Here is a 25,409-nt window from a genome sequence, read left to right as displayed (position 1 = left end):
ACTGAGCCAAGCATGTCACATGTGTGCTGAATTCATGTTGCCATGCTTGTGTGGCAGGCACTTTACCACTGGGCAATCTCCACAACCCCTTGGAAGAATTATTGTAGGTTACTTTTATATCCTTTCACTATTTTTATTACAAAAAATATACTGTAAAATGTTAATACTTCTATAATACAAAAAATGTAAGGCTACTTAATTATAGCTTGGAAAGGATTCATGATATACCATCTTAGCAGGGTGAATAAGAGGTGAAGGGCTGTGTGGACAGGATAGAATTATTTTTATTTGAAATCCAGCCACAAAGACTCAATTTTTCTGGTTTTATCAATTAACTAAAATTCTCAGATTGATTATTCATATTGATAATGATTATTTTCCTGTTAAAGGATATAGGATTACCCTTAATAACTAAGATGTTGATATAAAACCTGTGAATTACCTTGAAAGTAAAATTCCATAATTTATTTGTACATATCCAGGATCTAACTCTTGATATATACAGGTCATGACTCCATATGTAAAAAAAAACAGACAAGATTCAGGGAGGTCTTTACAATAGTTTGTGTACGTTAGCACTACATTTATGCATACTGTGCACACTGAACCTCTAGCTAAACAAGTGGGGCTCTTGACACTGTTGTCCTATCTTGCACAATGAGCATCATGGCTAGACAGAGCATGAGAACTATAGTTAGCCAACTGGAGCACCTTCGCAAATTTATCTACTTAAGACTTAATTTCACATGTAAGACATATATATTAGAAACACATAAAATAGCCTTTAGAAAAAGATCCTTTAGGACTGAGAAGATGACTCAATGAGCAAAATGTTTGCTGTGTGTGAATGAGGACCTGACTGAGTTCAGATCCCTAGCATTCCTTTTAAAACAAGTAGGAGTATCTCAATCCCAGAACTACAGAGACAAAGACAGGCAAATCCCTGGGGCTCATTGTCTAGCAAGTCTAGCCAAATAGGCAAGTCCCATATTCAATGGGAAACCTATTCTCACATGTGTACATAAACCTTTCCCAAAAATATACTGTGGTGATATTTTGATTGTACAAATAGAGCTTGTTTGAAGATCAGAGAATGGAGCTTGCCACTTGCTAACCCTAGAGGTCTGGAGGTCTATACATATGGACAGTAAGTGGTATGCCTGGATGGAAACAGGAAGTGAGATGGCTGAGCACAGTCAGGAAGTGAGATGGCTGGGCAGAGGGAGGATATAAGCAGGGAGAAACAGAAACTCTCTTGTCTGCAGAGATGCTAAGGTGATTTAAGGTGTGGTTGTGGCTTGCTTCTTCTATCTGATCTCTCAGCATTTTTCTCTATATCTGACTCCAGGTTTTTATTATTTAAACCAAACAAACACTCCATTTACCGTATACTCATAGTGAGAAGTAAACTAAAAATATTAAATAAACAAAGTGTTCAGAAAGTGAGAAAGATACCTGATATCCACCTCTACACATATGCACACCCATGTGAGCAGGAACACACAACACACGCTAGTATGAACAAAGCATGGAAAGAGTCCAGACAAGTTGGAAGAGAATACTTGGAGGATGCAGTTGTGATCATCACACAATGTAGATATACATGAAATTATCAGAGAATGAATAAATAAGGAAATAAACAAATGGATAATCTAATAATCAATTGTGCTCACACAAGTCACTTGATAACACATTAAAAATCTATACCATCTTAACAACACACTACTTGTTTTAAATCACCAGGAAATAGAATAGCAATTATGACTGGCTTAAGTAGAAGGGCGATGAGTTCGTGAAATGAAACTCTGTTACATGGCCCTACTCCTTTACAAAATGCTGCTGTTTTATCCTGGTGTCATGGTTTATTGTCCAGTGTGTGACTGGTTGAGCCCCACTGAGCTCATTCCCACTTTCTCCAGTGCTGATGAAATGTACCACCTGTTCAGGTATGCATATGATGGATCCTGCTCTCTTCTGATTGCTTTCATTCTGACACGGTCGCCTTACTGCCCAGTAATGCACAAAACAAGCACATAGCACCCATCAGTGTTTGAAAAGGTGAATATACACATAGGGAGACCAACCAGATTCAGCAAGGAAAGGAAGATGCAGATGCACAAGGGAGCATCAGTATGCTGGTCCTGAATAGTACACTTGAGGAGAGAAGGACCCAGAGTCACAGGGACAGGTAAGAGAATGAAGAACACATGATGCTCAGGGATCAAACCAGGCTATGCACAGCAAGAACTCTGCTTTCTAGCGTGCTTACTTCCTGCAGGCTGTGGTCATACTTAAGCAGTAACTGAAACTCAACATTTATTAGTTCCACCTGCATGAGAAAATACAGTGTTTCACCTCTACCTCACCACAATTTGGAGAACATCATTGCATTAAAGTGTTATTGCCTAACACTGTGTTAAGCCGCTCCCACATCATGGTATTAAAGGTGCATATCTGAGTTCCTGATTCCAAGCTTTTGTGCTCCAGGACAAAGGATTGCACCAGGGTGGTTATAAGTAGAAACAGTTTGTTAAGAAAGGGAAAGCACTCCCTGGGGAGAGAGTTGGCTAGTAAGCAGAGGGAAAAAGCATGTGTTAAAAAGCCCTGGGCCAGGAGCCACATGAAACACTTTATAGGATAATTACACAGCACCCGTGTGTCATACCTTTGTGCAGCATATGAATACTCTAGCTATACGACCGCCTGGTGAGGAAGAGACTCCAATCCCCCCTGCCAACTGGCTTCATTCATATGTTAATCTTGATGCTGCAGTGTCCAGCACCTGATCTCTTGCCACAATCCTACACTGGAAACTTGGGAATTACACAATCTTAGTAGAGTCTGACACTGGACAAGTGTGGTTTGGCTTTTTGGAAGCCAGAGAAGACTACTGAATGAGGGCTGCCTGTGTACTAGAGTAGGTTAAACACATGCTAACTGTTGTAATTTTAAAAAGTACAGCAAGAGAAAGACACCATGCAACACTGAGTTCAAGAGGAATGTCTTTTATTAAGGGAAAGGATTCATAAAAAAAAGGGAAAGGGTAGGGGGGAAGACTGACCTCTGGGTACAGGAACAGTGGGAGGGGGGGCAACATACTGAATGTGCACAGGTGATGCTCTTAGTGGCTGCAGCTGAGAGCATATCCATCCTGTCAGAACCCCAAGGACAGGCCAGTACAGAAGCCTGAATACTAACACTAAACATAGACTTTATTTCTTTGCAGATTCAAACACAGTGATGCCCTTTTTTAAAAACCACATGTTTAGCACACACACACACAGACAATTTAATTTTTGGCTATTGTTTTCCATTTCTCACTTCATTTCATGCTCTCATATTTCAGTATCATTGGCTATTACAATACAATCCTTTGACACCATGAGTTCTTCAATTAGGTTCTACATTCTAGAACTTTCCTTTCTCCAATAATTTCATGGTGTTCCCTTCAGTACTATTTGTTACAGCTGTGATGATCCACATTCTCCTTCCTGAAGTTTCTGGATAGTCTAAAGGGCTAATTGATGAGACGAAATGCCAAAGACATGCATTATCTCTAAGGAAACAAATCTGCATGATGTTCACAACACTTAAAGCAGTGGTTCCCAACTTGTGGGTCTAAAACCCTTTGGGGATTGCATATCAGATATCCAGTACAACAGATATTTACATTATAATTTATAATAATAGAAAAAGTATTGTTACAATGTAGCAATGAAATAAGGTGATGTTTGGGGGGCACCATAACATGAAGAAATATATTAAAGGGTCACAGTATTAGGAAAGTTGAGTATCACTAACCTAAAGAAATCTGAGCATCTTGTGGATGAGAAATAAACCTATATAAATGTTTGCTTCTGGTTCTGCCGCTTATTGCCTGGGGGCTCCAGGCAGCTGCTGACTTTCACAAGTTATACTTCTATTGTTTATTTGGTGAGGCATATGGAAGCCTAGCCTACAAAGTCACTGTGAGAATTATAGAATTATAGACAGGTACATATTAAAACAAAATTCACTATCATCTGTTCTAATTATTAATCCAAAGGAGATTTCCAGTGGAAAAGATTGTGTGTGAGAAACAAAGATGATATAAAGACAGGTGTGAATGAATTCTTAGAGAGTTTGGAGTGTGGAAACCATCATAACTTTTCAAAATTCTGAGAGTAAGTAATACGAGTATTTAGCTGTGGTTGGGACATCTGTGTCAACCTGGTCCCCAACTCCCATGGTTCAGGGCACACCACAGTAGAGAAAGTGGGAAGAATGAAAGAACTCCAGAATGTACAAACAGGACTCAGAAGAGTTTACTGCATTAAACACATAAGAAGTCAGATACTATTTTTCATCCTATAAGAAGTGTCAGACTGAAGATGTAAAAGACTCTTAAGTCTCAGGAAGTTCCTGAAACTTGTAAGATTCATAAAGTTCGATTCAAGGTTTATAAGCAATAGTGGCTTAGGGAAGAAGAGATTTTCTGATCTGTCCAGCAGCTTTCTAATTGTTCAAGGATCTCCCAGGATACAGCTTTGGTGATTTGTCACCTATGTCATTTCTAGTGATGCAAAAACAAAATTGTGATGAGTCATCCTCAACCCTGTAATTAGTTCCTCACTCATGCTCTATAAGTAATCCTAATAAACTCATGGGTTTTTCAAACTGGGCTTTGGTACAGTCTGTTTTTGAACTGTTTTCAAAGTCCTGTCTGGAATGAATATATAGTTGCATCTCCTTAGGACAAGTCATACAACAACTTGTGACTCATGTGGGTCATGGTGATATGATTATTTGCTGACTTATCATATTAGCTGCCCACCCTTAAGTGCTAGGTGTCCATTCACACTGAAAATGCTACCTCTGAATAGAAGAGTGGTTGCCAACTTGTCATGACCCCTTTGGTAATTCTCTGTCTCCAAAAATATATAATATAATTTGTAATAGTAGCTAATTACAGTTATAAAGTTACAACAAAATAATTTTATGGCTGGAGGTCAGCATAGCATGAGAAACTGTATTAAAGGGTCCAGTATTGGGAAGATTGAGAACCACTGCTCTAGAGGCTTATGTTTGCCACTTGACCTATAGTGCCTGTAGTGTCCCTTATATTTGCTGACTCTCACAGCAATAAGATGTTCCCTTCATTGAACACAGATTCAAACTCGTAGGATGACTAGGATGGTGTAAGCCTTTCTCCTACCACCCCCACCATTTATCAACAGAAACATTTTGCTCTTACAAAATGACTCAGGCAAACACCCTGGACATTTGCAATATTAATTATGTTGCACATGGGTTGTTACAGCCATTTCACAGATGGAGAAGCAGAAGTTCAAGAGAAGTTTTGAAGAAGGATTAAGTGCAGTCCCTGAATACTTAATCCCTTCTCCAGACACTAGGGAGATACTTAGCATCCCCAATACCACTTGGATAAGCAGATTAAAAGTGCAATAATGGCTCATAATTTTTACAGTTGTTGATAAACAAAAAGAGATTCAGCACACATTAGATTTTCATCATTGAATATTATTGTATCGCTGTTCTGATTGCCTTGTTTGGACTTTAGATTGCAGATCAGATCCAGTTGTGCACATTAAAATCTTTACTTGTATAAATATCTTGACAGATTCTTTTAAAAATAAGATAATGAAAGAAAAACACAGCATGCTATATGACGCATCCAGGTTAGAAATAAGCACCTATTTTCAGTAGTTATTGCTGTGTGAGTATGGTTTGCAAATTGTGTGTGTGTGTGTTTGTGTGAGTGAAAGAGAGAGAGAGAGACAGAGAGACAGAGACAGAGAGAGAGAGAGAGAGAGAATGAGTGTCTGTGTGTCTGTCCATATAAGTTTGTGTGCTGCTATGTGTATATGTATGTCAGAAAACAATATTCATGAGTCAATTCTCTCCTTCCACCTTTTTTGAGACAGGGTCTCTTTTATAGTTTCTGTATCTAAGATACACACTCCAAGCTATCTGGCTTATGAGTTTGCAGGAAGTGTTCCCAATTTTTCTGTAGGATTGTTGGCATTTACAAATGCATATTTCTACATTTTGCTTTTTACATGTGTTCAAACTCATGTCATCAGGCTTGCATAGCAAACACTTTCACCTGCTAACCATCTCCCTAGCACCACACTTACTGATTGTTAAGAACACCAGAATAGTATTAGACAGAGCTAAATATGACTTCCACATTCAATCACAACTTTGCATTGGCTTATGGAGATTTGTGCTCTGGCTTAAACAAACTATCTCTTGGGGATTAAAAAATGGTAGTCAGTAGCACATATTTCACTCTGCTTAGTGGGCTTTACAGTCCTGCATGATCTAGACTTTACTTTCTTTGGAAAATGGGAAATTAAAGACTCAGAACTTCATGTACCTGCTGAAAAACACATACAAGATAATGAGTTGTTTGACACCGAAGACAAGTTTTGTCTTATTAAATCATGGGAGAGTTTTAAGGGTTGCATATAGTGTAAAAAACTTGTGCCAATTGATGAAAGCCTACATTGCAAAATTCAAAGTGGGCAAAAGATTAAGTGTATATTAGCCATTAAAAAATGATAACCAATAGAATCCAGAGAGGCTAGATAAAGTAGAGGGCGTGAGAGGGGATGAATGGATCTCCCAGGGAAGGGAAAATAAAATATTTTTTGTGAGTGGACTTGGACAGGTGGGGACAGGAGTAGAAGGGATTAGGTAAAGAGGGAAGATATGATGGAGGGAGTGATATTCTGGAATTTGGGGATACTTTGGGGGTGGTGTGAAAACCTAGTACAGTAGAGATTTTCTGAAACTTGCTAGTACTCTTAGTAATGGGGGATATCGTGTCTTAATTGACCATGTTTTATAGCTAAGCAACGTTCCCAATGGCAGAACTTGAGGTGTTGACTAAGGCGTTCCCATATAAATCCCTGAGCAATACAGGCTGATGCTAGGACAGAGTGTTGCTCTCAGCAAATAGACAGCAATGTTCCATTGTTGAGAACAATATCCACATACCTCATTGAACAGAGAGAATTTCAGCTGGTGCCTGCCTGGAGCTTTCACTACTATGTTCTAGTCACTTTGGTGCCTGGTACTCAACAGGCTATCTAAAGAAAATCATGGACACCAATCCAGCAACAAAACCAATGACCTACACAATCTATCCTGCCTAGAAGATGTGCTGGTCCAATTGTGGCACAGAACTTGTGGGCCAATGGATGTCTGATCTGACTTGAGGCCCACTTGATGAGAGGAAGCTCATGCCATAATCAGCATAGATATCCAGGAACTAGAGACTAGATAGCCCAGAGAGCTAGGGTAGAAACAAACATTTACTTGGCTAAAAGAAAACAATCAATGAAAAGATTCCTAATATTCTGTTATACATAATTTGGTGCCTTGTCCACTAACTGTCACAGAGGCTGCCTCTGGCAGCAGATTGGAAAGGTTGTAGATACCCACAGACAAATATTATGGAGAGAGTCTAAATTGGGCTCTCCATCAGGTCCCCCCCCTCAGTGCTTGGGGTGAAAAGAATGTAGGATTCAGAGGGGACAAAGGACAGCAAGAGAACATAGCCCACTGAATCAACTAAACAGGGCTCAAATGGGCTCACAGGGACTAAAATAGTAAGTAAAGGACCTTCACGGTCTGGACCACATCCTCTGAATATATGATATGTCCATTAGCTTGCTCCTTTAGCAAGACTCCTGGCTGTGAACCTGGTGTGTCTTTGACTGGTATGCTTGTTTTCCAGAAACTTCTCAGTTCAGTTGGTTTGCTCAGCTTGATGTGAGGGCTTTTTCTATGTCTTCTTGATTTTTTTTCTATTATGCTCAGTTGTTCTCTCTTGGAGACCTGCTCTATTCTAAAGGGAGACAGAGTGGGAGTAAATCTGGGGAGAATGGAGGTGGAGGGAACTGTGAGGGGTAGAGGGAGGGGAAGCTGTGGTTGGGATCTATTGTATGAAAGAAGAAATCTATTTTCAATAAAAAAAACAAAAGGAAAAGATAACACAAAGGAAAAGAAAAGAAGAAGAAAGAAAGAGAACAAATCAAACGAAAGAGGAGGTCAAGGAAGATGATCCAGAAAGTAAAACACTCGCTATGCAAGCCTAACAGTCAAGTTCAATCCCTTTAACACAGAAGAAAATAGAAGAGACAGACTAAGCAAAGTTGTTCTCTGACCTCTATGTGTGCACCACAGTATGTGCACATCCCAAAATGCACATCATACTTGCATGTACACACACACACACACACACACACACACACACACACACACTAATTTTTAAGAAAATTAAGTAAGACATTGAGGGATAGGTTTCTTTTCCTTATAAATTAATATGAAATGCCTAGTTCTTAGTCTTCTGGTTTGCTTCCTAAATACAAAGGCCAAGGTCTTTCAGAGCAGTGGCTTTTTATGAGAGAGGCTGAGCAAAAGCACTCATGCTTAGAAATCTTTTAGGGTGGATTTGTGGTTCCTTGGCTATAGGTACTTTTTGGAGTCTGAGAATATCCACAATAATAGCCATGTTTACATGCCCCAAAACAAATAATTTGATTGGGGCCAGGTGGAGTGCCTGAAGGAGAGACAGTTATGAAGGGAGCACTTTGTAGATTGCGAGTTGGCCAGAAATCAAGGAAATTCAGAGGTCTTATGGCAGTGGATCATGAGGATTGTGACACTCTGTGTGTTATTTACAAAGGACTGCTGTCTCATGAATTCATACACCACACATCATCTGTCCCTTGTGTAGAGCATTTGCTGGTTGAGATGTGGTAATATTTTAGTCACCCATATGTCTATCTCATATATTCTTGGCTTATAACTGATTTTTATATTTGGTTTGATTTACTTTTTGTTTCTTGGCTTATGTGTGCATGCAAGCATGCAGGACACATGGATGTGTGTAGAGACTGGGAGGTCACATATGTATGTGCAATTATGTACACATGAAGCCTATAGGTTAATGTCTGGCAACTTCCCTCATTGCCCCCATCTTATTTATTGAGACAGTCTCCCACTTGAACCCAGAGCTCACTGACAGTCCAGCTTGTCAGCTTGCTCCAAGAATTTCTCTGTTTCTGCTTCCCAATTGCTGGGATCACAAGTGGGATTCTACACCTGCCTACTATTTATGTGGGTGCCTGAGGTCTAAAATGTGGTGTTCACACTAGTGCACACATGCTTTAACATGAAGCAATCTTCCCAACTCCTTGTGTTGTGCTTCTATTAAGCCCTCTCTGAATAGTGTGTCTGCATTCCGGATGTACAGCATGGGTGGAAAGTGGTAACCTTGACAAAGCTCTAACCTGGATAGCACAAACACAATTCTCTGTACAGGAGAAACAGACCAGCTCTCTGTGCTGGAAAAACCAGAATAAAACTGCTCCACCTCTTCAAGGTGAGGTAGTGTCATGGGTATAGCAGACCAGGAGAAATGCTTTGGAGGATCAAGGGTATTGCCAGTGGGGAGACACCAGAGAACAGAAAGAACAGAGAGTCATATTTGTGTTCTGTAAGGATCAACTGGATCTAGTCACATCCTCATAGAACAGCAGTGTTCTTTGACAGGGCCACAGGTCCAAAGTACAAGATCTAGGACCACATTGCAGAAACTCTGGGCATTTGTAAGAAATAAAATCTGCTTGCTTTTTTTCAAAATGAAAGTACTTGAGGCTACTTATGTCCAGGTACAGATGGACATCAAACACTGGGAGCCCTTATGCTAGCAACCCTTCCCAAACTCTGTTAGCCTGACTACCTCAGCTACCCAAACTGGAAGCTTAAAGTAGAATATTATGAACAGCCAAGCTTGCCTAACAGCCTTCATACATAACAAGGTCATCTGCCTGATAAACTCTAAAATAAATGGGATGTGAAACATAGAGGTGAACTCATGTACGAGATTTGTTGAGAAAAAGATGACCATAAGTGACAGAGGGAAAAGAAGAGCAAGATACCATGTGAGATTGTACACTCCTGATTGGTCAGTCAATGAGAATGGAAGGAAGGGAGGAAAGGAAGAGAAAGTCTGTGTTCTGTTTCTAAACACTGTTTTCTGTTCTCGGTCACTGGGCCTGTCGTTCTGGGTTGGCAGTCACTTTTGTCAAGTAATAAGATAAATTGTTCTGTTTTGCCCACACAATCTCCAGGTCTTTTAAGAAGTGAGGGTCAACATTTCTCACGACATGTAGCCACAGTAACTGTGTTAAGGAGTCCCTTAGAAGAGCTTGAAGATCCTGGAATTCTAAGGACTCTTTGAATCCTTTTGCTGGTATCTGCTGCATGTATCAGGCTAGCTAGTACACAGTTTCTGAGAGTTCCCGATTTCACCCATTTTGCCAGTGACCTGGAAAACCACTGTTAGTTGCTTACTGGTGTGAATAATCTTTCTGTCTTTCTCAAACTTGTTTTTGACACCTCATTATTATAAACTTTATTCAATACAATCTCTAGTTTGTTTCAGTGATGATTCACTGGCAGGCATTTCCAGAATATGATGGATAGGCCAACCGTAGTCCTGAGAATTCCCCAGTATGTATGGGTGGTACATTCCCCCAGCCTGGCCTTCCAGGTTGAGGCAAATCCCACCTAGCCATTCTCTTTTCTGGAGGAATTCCAGAATGCCAATGAGGCCCAGTGCCTCACTGACCCCATAGTTACTGACCCAGCTGCCAAGCTTACTTTCTGAGAAAGGCAGAGTTCTCCAAGCAAATTCTGGCATGTTTGATGTGTTTTGGAATCCTGTCAACAAACCAGCTTTAAAGGCGGCTTTTCTGACTAAAACAGTCCAAGCTTCAATTCCCAAGTGGGCTGAAGTACAGAGTCAGAAAGCTGAAGTTCAGAGCTGACAGAAAAATAGTGACCCACCCTGAAACAATAAGTCCCACTTGGAATCCTAAGATACTCAGAATAAACAATATTTCCAATACAAGTACAATCTGAAACTTTTCTCATGATACATTTTATGAAAATAAATATTATATTCAGATAATATGCATACATTGAAGACCTCAGGGTTTGGGATTGTAGTCCAGAAACCACAAAGGTGGTCACAGTCTGCAGGAATTTTCACCCATTTCCCACCAACTCTAGGACTTTTCCAAGCTTTATCAGCAACTTCAATGACCTCAGATGAGCCCTCAGTACAATAGAAGCTTCCAGAATAAACTGTCAGAGCTTAACATTAGCTCTACAAACAAAATTACAGGATTTCCTGTGTTTGGGGAGCAGGTGAAGGAAATAGGAAAAGGATCAAGGTAACTTACAAGCCAAAGTTAAAACAAATAAAAGCCAAAGTTCTGGATTCCAATCCTAATGCAAGCACGTGTGCTTTAGTGTCCTTATAGTCAGAAATTCACCTGTCTGTCCATCCATCTTTCCATCCATCCATTCACTCACCTACCTTCCTACTGATCCTTCCTTCCTCCCTCTCTCCCTCCCTCCCTCCCTTCCATCCTTTCTCCCTTCCATCCTTCCTTCCTTCCTTCCTTCCTTCCTTCCTTCCTACCTTCCTTCCTTATTTCTGGTTTACCTGAAACAGAGTCTCCCCTGGTCCAGCTTGCTTCAAACTTGTTGTGCAGCTGAGGGCATCCTTGAACTACTGATCCTCTTGCTTCTACCTCCTGAGTGCAGGGATTCCACCAAGCCTTGTTTATACCATCTGGGATGTGAACACTGGGACTCATCTTGCCAAATAGGCAGTCTATCAACTAGGCTCTATCCTCTGCCACCAAGCTAGTTTCTTTTTTTTCTTAATTATAAGGGGGGGAGGACTGTTCACACCTAGTTTGGTGCATAGATCTGAGAACATACTTAAAATGTAAAGTGTAATTAGATTGTTCATAAACTACAAAGATCATATCAAAATCAAGTTAGAGAACTCCCATGGTAGAATTTTTTCTTTTGTTTATATCTGAATTTACTGCAGGCACTGGGCCTACCCACCCTCTCTATGTTCACAAGTGTCTGTACTCAAGAGTATTTGGATGCCAGAGGACATCCTGATGTTTCCACGAGCCATACATTGAAAGTAGGATAGTATGCCCCATGGAACTGTCTGTCTCTGTCTCCCAGTGTGTGCCATCACACTCAGATTATTTTAGCTCACACTTGGGTTCCAGGTACACAACTTGTGTCCTCATGCTTGCATTGCAAGCATCCTATCAACTAAACCAGTTCCATTTGGGGGCATATTCTGAATTCATTTTGATCCTTCTCTTGCTAATACGAAGATGATGAAGATGATGAGTTAAGCCATCTGGGGAATCACACACAACATTGTGGACATAAATGAATCACCATGATGGAATAGTACTTAATGAAGAGAAGTGTTAATGTGCTTCCTGCAATTCATTACTGCAACAGATCTTGCGGGAGCAAAACAATAAGATACAAATAACTAGTCAGGGACAAGAAGAATGGCACAGCACATTGTGCTAGAAGACAAGATTTGAATGAAGGTGCAAAGTGGCATGCATGAGAAGTGGGAAATCCTTTAGGCAAGGACAGATTAACTAAAGGTTTCTTTAAGGGGGGAAACATTTCATATTATTTTTCACAAATATTGACAGTAGGAAAGCAGCCCTATGAAAGTAGCCTCCTACAGTTTGTAGCTGTATACTGGTTTACTTCATTCTCAGTGGTCGTCTCAGATGCAATATGCAGATGCTCTGGTAAACCCATTCATTTGATATTTAACAAGAGCCTCAAAATTAGAGAGAAAACTGCTCGTTTTCCCTTTAGCAATAGTAGGTCTGGTATTATAAGCATTCTCCATGGGCCAGTGGACACTATGTGTTCAGTAAAGTTCTTGCTCTGGACATGTGATGACCTGATTGCAGCTCTCCAATTACCATTTAAAAAGTCAGGTGCAGGGCTGGGGATGACTCAGTGAATAACAGTATTTGCTTCACAAGCAAATAGATCTGAGTCTCCAGAAACAGCATTAAAGAAAATAATAAAAAGGAATTTAGCCATTTATTTTCATATCTGTCATTACAGTGCTATAGAGGTCAAAATAGGAGGATCATGAAGGTTTACTGGCAGCCAGTCTTAGGGCCAGGTTTTTAACAAGACAGTGATGGAACAGAATACTTTGTGTCCTTCACTAGCCTACACACTCACAAAGGCGCATGTAGATGGGACACATTCACCACACCACACACACAACTACCACATAGATACATCACACAACCAAACATACACACTCAGCCACACAAGTAGAAAAAGGTGATACTCTGTAGCTTGTAATCTCAGAGTTGTAGAGAGGAAAGTAGGAAGATCCTGGACTTGCTGCCCACTTAGCCTAGTGAATTCAGTGAATTTCAGTTTCAGTGAGAGATCTGTTTCAATAAAAATAAAATGTCTACCCTTGAGCTCCATGTGAACAAATTCACACATAAATATTCATACATGCAAGCATATGCACACATGCACATATATACATACATACACATATATTTATGTATATATATATATATATATTATACACACACATAACATATATCCACACAACACACACACAAAATAAAACAAGTTCTCCATGATATCATGTTTTGGGTAAATTCCAGGATCTTCTCTGTGACTCTGGCTAGGTGCTTAGAGTTGTGACCTGTGGGTCAATATATGAATCAGTGTAGTGACCACTTCCATGGGGACTGAAGGTAAAATATGCGATCAGGCAAGGCCCAGATTTTTCCATGAAAACAGGCTGCAGAGTGACTGGTCCAGATAAGAGGGCAGGTTACTTTCTAAATCACCATGGTTAGCATGTGGCCAACAGAGCTTCAAAGACATGCAGGCAGCCCATCCACAAGGCCCTCATTCATTGGGACACAATTTACTGCAGTTAATACTACTCCCCTTCCCCAGCTTTACCTTCTAGGACTTGGTTCCTCCAACAAAAATGGAGTTTGTTTTTGTTTTTGTATGTATGGGTATATATGTTCGAGTTCATGAAGGGTCACCAAAAATACATAGTGTGTGTGTAGAGATGGAGGATAAAATTTTGGGTATTGTTCCTCAGGTTCTATCCTCCTTGAGATTTTGAGATGGGGTCTCTCACTAGACTGTAACACACCAAGAAGGCCAGTAGATAGGGTGGCTAGTATTTCCAGGGGTCTTTCTGACTCCACTTCCCTATCCCTCAGATTACACACAAGGAGGAACCTGCTCACTGTCATTCTAAACATGGGGGCTAGAGATGAAATTCAGGTCCTCCTGTTTTCAAGGCAATGCTGACTGACTGAGCTTTCTCCCCAGTCATGGGCATTCCATTACCAGTTTCCTGAAGCTTCACATAGTCCACATTTCTCCTGACCAAGTGTTGTTTTCTGCACCTCCATAGCCCCAAAACAGGGTTGAAGGACAATGGACTAACATATATCAATGATAGGAGCCTTCAAACTCTCAGTCAATTAGAAACATTATAAAGAGGACAAGAGAAAAAAAAGAGGACCTGGGTTAAGACAGAAATATGTAGTGTTTCTGTGTACTATATACCTCTATTGCTTACATCTACATCCTCATTCTTTTCAGTTATTTTTATGAGCAAGACAGGTGGTAGAGCCTTTTCATTAGTCTGATTTTAGGATACTTCTGAATCTCTGTTTTCTTATCTCCTAAATATAAAGTGTTACAATGGACTGGCAAGACTGTCCAGCTCTTGCTACTAAGTAGCATATTTACAAAGTGGGATATGGGTCCTCCATGTCTCAGATCTGACCACTGTCATTCAGCCCATACCTCCAAGGCCACCCTGGCTGTGCACCAGGCGTTTCAGCATCCCCATGATAAGATTATACTGACCGCAGTACCCCAAAGTTGAAATTTACAACTTCCATGACGTCTGCTGCTTATGACAAATAACTCTGGGTGACAAGAACAACAGCAAAGAAGGCAGCTGAAGCACAGATGATAAGGGATTTATTTGGAGAAAAGAACATGACTTTGGCTCAGAGGGTGATGAATTTTGGATGATATCACTTGGCAGTAATTAACCAAATAGGAGCAAGGTCTTGTGTAGAGGGAGGAACCTGGGGTATAAAAAGAAGGTTGTAATTCCTAATGAGTCTGGGGAGCCTGGCAGATCATTATGCTTTATCAGAATTTATAATGCTTTTTAAAATTAATTAGCTTCCCATACATAAAGAAATTCAAATTGAAGCCCCAGAGAAAATTCAGTGTAACTTAAAGTCTCCAGATGACTTGATGGAAGAGGTCAAAATCCTTTAGGACCAGGAATGTAAAAACCCATCCACTTACTTAAAAAATACCAGAAAAACATAATACCTAAATAGAAGGGAAGAAGTATGGGGAAAGTGTGACCTAAATGTCTGAGGAACAAAGATTATTTGAGGGTTAATCACATACCAGATACTACTTGAAGGGATTGCAGGCATTAAAGCAAGCACAGTTATTGTTTCCATTTTATAGAGGATTTAAGATTACCAGGGTTACAGGAGGAGTTCATGATAAAGTCAGGTCACCGAGCAGCTGTCTTTGGTGTTTTAAACCCTGTCCATGTGTTGGATGTGGCCATAAATGACTTTAGAAAGCTTTCCAGGAGGCTGTGAAGATAGTTCAATTGTTAAAGCACTTGCCTCACAATTGTGTGGCCCTGAGTTCAATCCCCAAATCCTCTGTAAAAAGCCAGACATGGTAATAATTACATTTCTGTAATCCACTTACTGGAGAGTCAGAGCTAGTTGGATCCCTTGGGATTGGTGGACATGCGACCTACAGTAATTTCCCCACATTTGTTTATTTACTGTGTTGGAGGGTAGATGTGTACCATGGTACCATGTGTACCAACATGTAGGTCTTGGCAATCTAACTCAGATCATCAGGCTTCATGGCAAGAGCCTTTACCCATTAAACCAGTTTACTGATCCTACTTGAAAATTCTTAAGATCCACAGTTATTTATGAAAATGACAGTGCAAACTAGAAGGAATTAACTATAAAAATAGTTGCAAAGAAATGGAGTTTGAAACAATGGGCTTAAATTCTGGCTCTTTATCATATAAACATCATAAGACTCTGGTGGGCAAAGTTGTCTTTAGAGACAGGGACTCTGGCCCATACTGGCTTTGAACAAGCTATGTAGCTGAGGTTGACCTTGAACTTCTTATCCTTCTGCCTGTGCCTTCTCAGTAAGTGCTAGAATTACTGGTAAGCACACTGCCAGTTTCATATGGTGCTGGAGCCTGAAGCCGCACTTTGTGCATGCTAGGCAGGCATTCTTGTAACAGATCTCCATTCTGTGCTCCAGGGACTTATTTAAAAGACCAATGGAAACAAGTGATTCTTATACAGAATTAGTTGTGAAGGTGCAGGTGAGGGACACAGGAGAAGAGATGTGTGAATGTAGGAGCTGTTGCTCCTGGCAACAATTCAACTTTGTCCCTGGAGCCACTTAACAGCTTGTGTTCAGAAATTGCTGGTTGCTGTTTTTGACTTTGGGAGTGAAAAACTAACCTAGGTATCATAAGATTGATTATGATCTTTTACTTCAAAGAAAATATTTTATGCCTCATGATTGAATACTTCCAGACATAAATGCAGGGCCACAAGGGAAGACTAGAGCCCACTTTGTTCAGACCACACCTTGCCTCAGAAGCTATGGGTTTATTACATTAGAGATGCTGTCTCTTAGATGTTCAATTACTACTGAATGAAATCGGTCTTTTCTGTGCAGAGTATCAGGGATCCAAGAACATCACCTTCTTGGCTGAATATAACTCATAAACTAGTAGGGGATACCGATAATTTTCAATGAAACATACCTATGTTATTAAACAAAGTCATTTAAAGCAGATGGATGATAGGTGACAGATGGTAGATAAATAATTAGATACAAATATGATGAATAATGGAAAAATCAATGATGGACAGACAATGGTTTCATCATCTGTTTCTATTTATTCTTTTAGAGCTCAGAAACCTCATCAAGGGGGATAGTGGGCCCTGCTAGGAATACTATTAGGAATTCCAGACTCAATAGGATATCCCCAGTCCATTTCCGCTAAAGGTTCTGAGACTAATCTGGTGATGTTTTCATCTCTGTCTCTGTCTCTGTCTTTGTCTCTGTCTCTCTCTCTGTGTGTGTGTGTGGTGTGTGTGTGTGTGTGTGTATGGTGTGTGTGTGTGTGTGTGTGTGTGTGTGTATCTATCTGAGTACCATCTGTACCAAAGACAGTAATAACTAAAAAGAGATTTTAGAGAAAGCATTGTGTAGAAAAAAGAAGATGATTAAAATAGGAGGGAAGTCCTAAACAGGGCCTCAGGGTCTTTGGTTAGGATTGTTTGGTGGCATATGTGGCAAGGTTTTGTGTTACTGGGAGCAGTCCAGGGACAAATGGGGACAAAGTGATGGTGGAAGTTTGTGCCTCTGATGGCTATTTTTCATTGTCAAACTGACATGCCTGAGAAAAGTGACATCCATAAAATTTGCCTTGCATATTCATGGTACATTTTCTTGATGGCTAATTCATGAAGAAGGCTCCTTCCACTATGGGCAGTGCCATCTTTAGGCACTTGTGTCTGGGCTATGTAAAACTAACTGGTGACTGTGAACTGTGGAGTTATCCAGTAAGCACAATTCCCCCATAGGCTTTGCTTCAGTTCCTGCATCCCACTTCCAGCCCTGAGCTTCTGCTCTGGCCAACTTGCTTTGCTCAATGTTTTAACGTATCCACAGAGGAACAAACTAGAACAGACTTAATACAGAAGCCATGGTGAGGGCTTCGGGTTTTATACCAGGAAACCTATGTGTAGGATCATGGGAAATCAATGCCAACTACTGGTCAAAAAGTAGAAAGCTCATTATGTCTAGAATAGCTCTCCAAGGTGGCTAACACTACATTGGTGGCCAGTTTTACTGAATGAATTCAATTCTTTTAGATAGTTCACCAGATATCGGGTAGCCTGCAATGGAGGTGGCAGGTCTAGGTTCCCTCAAAGTCAGTGGTATCTTCAATTGAAATAGAGTTGGTATAGCAAATCTGTGGGTATCTTTCTATTTCAGAAAGAAATGTGCATGTTTTCTGGGGAGAAGATACTTTCTTGCCATAGATTATGAGTGAGTCCATCATTGGAACAAGCTAAAATATTGTTCAAAGAGACTTTTCAACCTGTTGGTTTATTGACTGTGAACTAGCTCTGTAGGTAGTATTTGCCCTGCAAACAGAATGACATTAGTTTGATTCCAGGCCATGTGGGAAAAGGCTAGAGTGGTGGTATGTGCTTATGTGCCCAGTGCTGGGACAGAAGAGACAAACAGAGTCTGGGTTCGCTGACAGGCCAATGTGCCTATTAGTCATGACCCACAAGAAGCAATATGTGCTTATGAGCCCAGTCTTGAAGGCGGAGAGACAATCAGTTCCCTAGGGTTCACTATACAGGCAGCCTGTCAAACTCCAGGCCAGCAACAGGTCTTGTCTCCAAAAAAAAAAAGCAAAAGACAAGGTTAGCAGTACCTGCAGAAGGATAGCCAATGTTGACCTCTGGTCTCTACACACATGCCCATACATGGCCTGGCAATCCTGTACAGACACATGCACCAATGAAATAACAGTTGGGATCTATCTGAAACCATGACCCTTTAGGGTGGTGATACAGGGTGAGTGGACAAAAGGTATAATCATGAAAAATGTCATTCTGAGGGAAAAAAACTAAAGTATGGAGATATTTGAAAGACTAACAAAAGTCACTACACCAGGGCTAGCAAATGCCTCCTTATTGAGTCAGAATACTTGGTGCCAAGTCATATAGCCAGAGCTCAATCCTCTCTCTCTCTCTCTCTCTCTCTCTCTCTCTCTCTCTCTCTCTCTCTCTCTCTCTCACTCTTTCTCTCTCTCTCTTTCTCTCTCTCTCTCAAATGTAACTGAAATTATTAGATCCAAAGAGATAACTGTCTAAATAATAAATTTTTTCAAGTGTTTTCCATCATGAAATTTCTTAACAAATCATTAAGCAAAAATCAACAACAACACCCACATACTCTTACCAGAAGTGACAAATAATCCTCAACAAATGATGAGGTACAGGGGGAATTAATGGCCCCAGACTACAGGCGGCAAAATCCTTCCTTGAATAGGCTGTTGATACATCTCTCATAAACCAAGTGCTTGTTCATGATAAATATTCATTTCTCAAAAAAAACCTCCCTCCAGAACTTCATTTTTCTGACAAATACACCTTAACATATAGTTTACTTGAGGAGTTATTAACAGGCTTTTTTTGTATTTTCATACCCTGAAATCTTATTTCAGTGCATATGACATTGTGGAAGCAAGCGCATTTTCATGGAGAGCTTCAAATGCTTCCGAGGGCAGTGCTATTTTGACCTGGTTTTGAGGACCAGTATTAGTGTGTCACATGTGAGGTCATTCCATGACGCAAATCAATAATTTATTGAAATGTTGTGCTAGTTTTAATTGCCTGCATGACAGCAAGGAGTCACCTATGAAGATAATTTCAGTAGGTGATTATCCAGATTCGGTTGGCCATGTCAGAGGGAGAACTATCTTGAGTATGTGAAGACACGCCCACTCCGGGTGGCGCTACTGTCTGAACAGCATACCCTGCATTGCTGAGGGTGGCAAACCAAGTGGAGCACCAGCATGTGTGCATGCATTCCTTGCTCTCTGCTCTGAACTGAGGAGCCTTGTCATCTTCTGCCACCTTGACTGCCTGGCAATGATGGATTGTAACCTGAGACTTGGAGTTGAAATAGCTATCCCCTTTCTCCTCTAAGTCGCTCTGTCAAGGTCTTTTATTGAAGTAATAGGAAAGAAAGCTAGGATAAATATGGTTTCAAAAAGCATGTTGATTAAGTGTGTTTACTAATTTCACATCATTGGATATTGGTATAACAAATAATCAGGTGAATTCCACAGCTTAAAATAAAATCAATTCATAATGAATGACACTTCACATGTTCAGCATCATGCTTACAGGAGAGTATTAGGATAGCAGCATCCTTGCATGACTCCTTCCTCGGCAATTATCTTCAGTTCTATCCATGGTACTGCCTTCTCATTTCTAAGATGGACCCCTACTTCGAATTCACTATCAACAAATCTCATGATAGCACATGGAGAGCATGACTGCAGAAGAAGAAAACTGCATCCTTTACACAACGTGGAAATTTCCTTTTCTAGAATGCAGAGGAGAGCATGTTCCTTTCACAATTCTAGGGTAGAGAAGAGCTTCTCAATACATCACCACACTTTCAGGGAAAAGCTGAGCATAGCTACATTTGATGGCAAATGGAATATGGTTACTCAAACACCAAGAACTCTTAACAGCTGAGGTACACATCTTCATACATACATGCATACATACATACATACATACATACATACATACATACATACATACATATGAATTTAAAGTCTAGAATAAAGTGAGAAAATACAGGCTAGGGAAATAGCTATGTTTCTAAAGTGCTTGCGTAGCAGGCATGAAGATCTGCATTCCATTCCCAAAGCCTAAATCAAGCTGGATGTAAGGGTGCACACTGGGAATCCTAGCAGTGAGGAAACAGAGATGACAAGACCTCTGTGGGTCACTGACAATCTCAGATGGAAGTTCCACTCCAAGTGAAAATTCTTGGTCAAATGATAAACAGTGTTCTTCAGTGAAGGCCACATGAGTGAGTTAAAGATGATGCCAAGGGGAAGTCAGAAGGGTGAGTCCTGAGATGTTTACAAAAAAGGGTGATTGGCTGCCAAGATAGAAACAGATGAGGTTACTGCATGAACTACTCATGTTCACTAGTTAAAGCATAGGGTATCCAGGAACATGATAGGCTGACCATCGGCTGTCTGTTTTCCCGGTCTGTGGTTTTTTGCATTAAAAGATGCTTGCTGTGGGGCAGTAAATGAGTTCCCGCTTGAGTAGACTCCCCACTGAGTCTGATTGTGTCAGGGATCCTAGGAAACTGGGGAATGGGCAAGTGGCACACTTACACTTCCTCAGACCCAGACCCAACTCAGCTTTACGTGGTTGGGCTAAGACCCTGCATTTCAGGAACTTTGTAGGTTTCTGTCTATCCTACTTCTGTATCCACACACATGAGCATGCACCTGTGTGAACACACGTGCATGCACACGCGCACACACACACACACACATACACACACAAATTGCACTTATCAATATGAATAATCTGGTATTTCATGGGCAACATTATTTACCCAATGACTGTGTGACTTTGTTCACGTGAGTACTTACTGTAGGAGCATCCATAGACCTCCACTCTCATTCCAATCTTCCCACTTGGATTCCACTCCAAGGGCACAAAGCGAACAAAGCGAGTTCTCACAGAGTATAGCAGCTTGTGGTGCACCACACTGTCAGCATTCATGTTTCCTACAAATGTCTGAAGAGAGAAGGAAACTCAGTGAGCTCTACAGTACCAAGACAAGTCAACAGAAACAGGCATGCTTCTCCAGTCAGACTTTTGGGGAATGACAACAACACTAAAAACCCTATTTTCTCTGACATTGATCTACTGTGGGTGACGGTCCTGCCCCATGCACTACAGTTTTTTCGTTAGTGCCAAATACTACTTTTTAGGATGCTCTTCTCCCTACCATCAGTGCCTCGATGCATTTTATGAATAAAGTTAGCTGCAAGATATGATACCTGAAGTTTTAAAATGCTAACAATAGCATGAAGTTTCCCACATGTCCATACACACTGTGTACTGTAAAATAACTGACAATCCCCTCCTGGAAGAAACAAGGTTTTACTGAAATAATTGTCAACTTTTTCTTTGAAGCCAGTTATTACACTAAGCGTGAAACATTCCCATCACCCTTAAATAAATAGATAGATAAAACCCAGTGCAGGTAGGGAAAGACAGAAGGATCTTTAAATCACTCAGCAGTTAGAAATTAGCTTGAGGTTTAGTTCCAACACCATCCTATTCCAAGACTCATGCTTGTTTTTGTAGTTCTCACTCTCTAACTACACAATTATCAGGTTTTGCAGGAAGGAAAAATCACAGTATAGCTATATACGTAGTTCATATTTCTGTTCATTTGTGATTGATGTTTATTTGAAAAAACTAATACATGGTCTAAAGAAACTTTTCAGTGCTTATGAACACATGCTAACTAGCCCACTATCTAGGACTAGTATGGTCATGGATCTTAGAAGAAAACATAAAATCACTACTTTAGGAACCCAGAATACTCTCTAACTACCTTCTAAATATTTCTCCTTATATGTACAGGTAAGTGAAGTCCTTACCCTCATCAAGGGAAATTTTCCATGAAACAGAGAAACCACTACTGAAAACTACAACAGATCAAAATGGAGAGAAAAAGTAATTATGTGATACCCAGTTCTAACTGACACATCTACAACACAATGCCCCCCTAAGGCTGAGGGGTCATTATGGAGGAGACAGAGGAATGATTGTCCAGAGCCAGAGGGACAGGAATTTCTTGTGAGACTGAAGCTCATAGGAATGTCAGGGAAGCTACAACCATGAAACCTCAACCACATGACTACTAACATGAGATCCTAACAAGCACAGCACCAATAGACATATTCACAGGAAAGGGGGAATTTCACGAGGCTTCAACCCTAGACAAAGAACTACAGGCAGCTAAGGAAACCTGAGAGTGGCAGAATTGTCTTCTCTTGGGAAGTGCACCTCAATTGTTTGTCCACTATCAAATGCTCAGGCCTAAAACCAAATACACACATACTGAACATGTTTTACAGAAACACACATACACACAGAAGAACACACACACATATTTATATAGTATGTATATGAATGTATAATATATATGACCAATTTATAGAAGAGGAGGTCATGAGTTTGAGAAAGAACAATGATATAGTACATAGGATAGGTTGGAAGGAGGAAAGAAAAGGAGGAAATGATATAAGCATATTTTAGTTTCATAACCAAATAAATCATATTAAAAACATGAAGAACATAGCTTAGAACCCAGCACTCATATGATGACTTTGGCATGGCCCCATGCATATCTACGACTCCAGCACCAAATTGGGAAGAAATAGTAAGGTTGTGGGACGTGCTGGCATTAGCCAAACCCAACAGCTTATAGATCAGCAAGAGGGCTGCCTCAAAGGACCAAGGCACAGACTGATAAGTGAACACTGAACATCTCCTCTGAACTCTGCATTTGCACAGGCAAGCTCACCAATATACACATGTGCATATACACCATACATATACATGCTTCATAGATAAACACACACATACACACTGACACAAACATGAAGAAAACAGCACAATTCCTGATTGGTCTACTTGCATATGTCTCATAGTTTTATCTGCATGACTGATTATTCTATAATTACTTATTTTCCCCTGAAGACAGAATCCAAAGTCTTAAACTTCATCATAAAACAAATAAAATTGGAGGCCTGGTGGTGGTGGCAGCACATGCCTTTAATCCCAACACTCAGAAGGCAGAGGCAGGCAGATCTCTGTGAGTTCTAGACCAGCCTGGTATACAAGGGCTAGTTGCACTACAGGATCCAAAGTGATACAGACAAACCCTGTATAAAACAACAAACAAACAAAAACGACAACAACAACAAAATTGGGATTAAATAATTGTAAGAAAACTCAGTGTCTAAGCCACATAAAGTACATAATTCAGTCAGTAAGTACATGTATGCTATATAACTATTCCAGTTGAACTTGTCAAGACAATTGTCTCTGTCCTAACATCAGGCTGTGAACTAACACTCTAAGGTATGTGTTTCACTGAATCAGGATTGTATTTCTCAGTTTCAGTAAGCTATACTCAGTCTACCTACACATATGCAGTGACAACAAGTAGAGATCTGATTCCAATCTAATGACCACAGTGAACACCAAGAAAAACAGATGTTCAGACACAGAGAGGAAACAGGTACAGACAGATATTGTGGTGATATATTGTTTATGATATATTAAATCCACTGGAGATCAAAATAGCAAAGCAGCCATAATAGTCAGCCATAGAAGCCACACACCTTTAATCCCAGGACTCAGGAGACAAAGGCAGATGGATCCATCTGAGTTCAAGGCCACACAGGGCTACATGAGATTGAATCAGTCTGAAAGGGTAATAGAGCTCACACCTTTAATCTTAGGACACATGAGAGGTATTTAAGACAGGAATAGGGTCTCAGAGCTGGGTGTTAATTCTCCAGCAACACTGAGGATAGGAAGGCATTGATTCTCCCTCCAATCATACTGAGGAGACACAGCAGTCTGGAGCTTGGTGAGAGCTCATGCAGACAGGATCAGCTCTTTCAGCCAAAGATAGATGTAAGAAGTAGTGAGTTGGCTGCTTTGATTTTCTTATCTTTAGCTTGAAACTTGAACCACAATATTTGTCTCTGGGTGGTTTATTTACCTAAAAGACACATTTGTTAAAAAAGTATTGTTTGAAAGTACATTCAATATTCTAATATAGGGATTTATTTATACCTGGAAGCCCCATGTGAAGCATTTGAAAACCAACATTTATAGATGCCATCCAAAGGCCTTTCTCTCTAAGAGGGCAAACTAAAGGGAAAGAAATATTCAAAGCTCAGAGCTAATCACAAAGGCTTTTTCTTTATTTGATAAGATACCTTTAATAAGGCATGAGGTAATTAACATGCAAACCACAGAGTTACAGCTTAAATGCATAAATTTACTTCAGCTTCCAAGTTCCCAACTGCTCTTCTGGGGTGTGTGATAAAGTGGATTTTCATCAGGCACTCAGATAATAGAAATGAAGAAACTGTAAGCAAGGCATTGGCCACTATTGGTACTGATGTGGATTGTAAAACAATACATTTTAGGAGATAAAAGGCAGAATCAAAACACTGAATTCTCCTATGAGTTCTAGCGAATTTTTGTGTTGAATATAATTTTAAATGAACAGAAGAACAGAAAAGTACCTGCTATTGTACAGGCCAGTCACAAATCTACAATCCCCTTTGGATGACCCTGCAGAAATTTAGCTGAAGCTTTTTTGGTTAGTGAAGGGAGATGTGTGATCCATGTTATTCCTCTCTGTTATGTAACAGTTTCCTCTGGAATTAAAAGATTCCATTCTGTAGGGAACTCCTTAAGCATTCAGGCAAACAATTCACAATAGCTTCAGGAAGTCCCTGGAACTGACAAGAGCAGGTTAGTTCACTGGGCCCCTACCTGCATAGTAATCAGTAACAACTGAAAGTCAGGCTGAGAAGACTAGAGTCAAGCCTCAAAGAAAACTCTTGAGACCAGACCAGCTGCCTGAAAGAAAGCAGAAACCAGGCTGTTCAGTGAGCTGCAACTTCCCAGCATTGTGAGCTAGCACCCATGGGGGAGGACCTTGATGGAAAAGCTGTCTTTGAGTCATTTATGATCCTATAAATAACCTCTCATCCATACTTCTGT

The 25,409-nt window shown here is 40.3% G+C and overlaps 1 protein-coding gene across 2 annotated transcripts in view; it reads right to left on the bottom strand.

Annotated features, from left to right (window-relative positions):
* Cntnap5 (contactin associated protein family member 5) overlaps positions 1–25,409 on the bottom strand; it is a 919,042-nt gene that overhangs the window by 521,415 nt on the left and 372,218 nt on the right. For both annotated transcript variants that reach the window (XM_040737777.1, XM_040737776.1), the window contains exon 4: positions 21,233–21,380. In XM_040737777.1, coding sequence (XP_040593711.1) covers positions 21,233–21,380 — 148 coding nt within the window. The remainder of the gene's footprint in view (positions 1–21,232; positions 21,381–25,409) is intronic.

The sequence above is a fragment of the Mesocricetus auratus genome, unplaced genomic scaffold, assembly GCF_017639785.1.
Source record: "Mesocricetus auratus isolate SY011 unplaced genomic scaffold, BCM_Maur_2.0 Super-Scaffold_100676, whole genome shotgun sequence".
Taxonomy (NCBI): Eukaryota; Metazoa; Chordata; class Mammalia; order Rodentia; family Cricetidae; genus Mesocricetus; species Mesocricetus auratus.
Note: the sequence above shows the minus strand (reverse complement) of the source record. Positions and strands in the feature narration are given on the sequence as shown.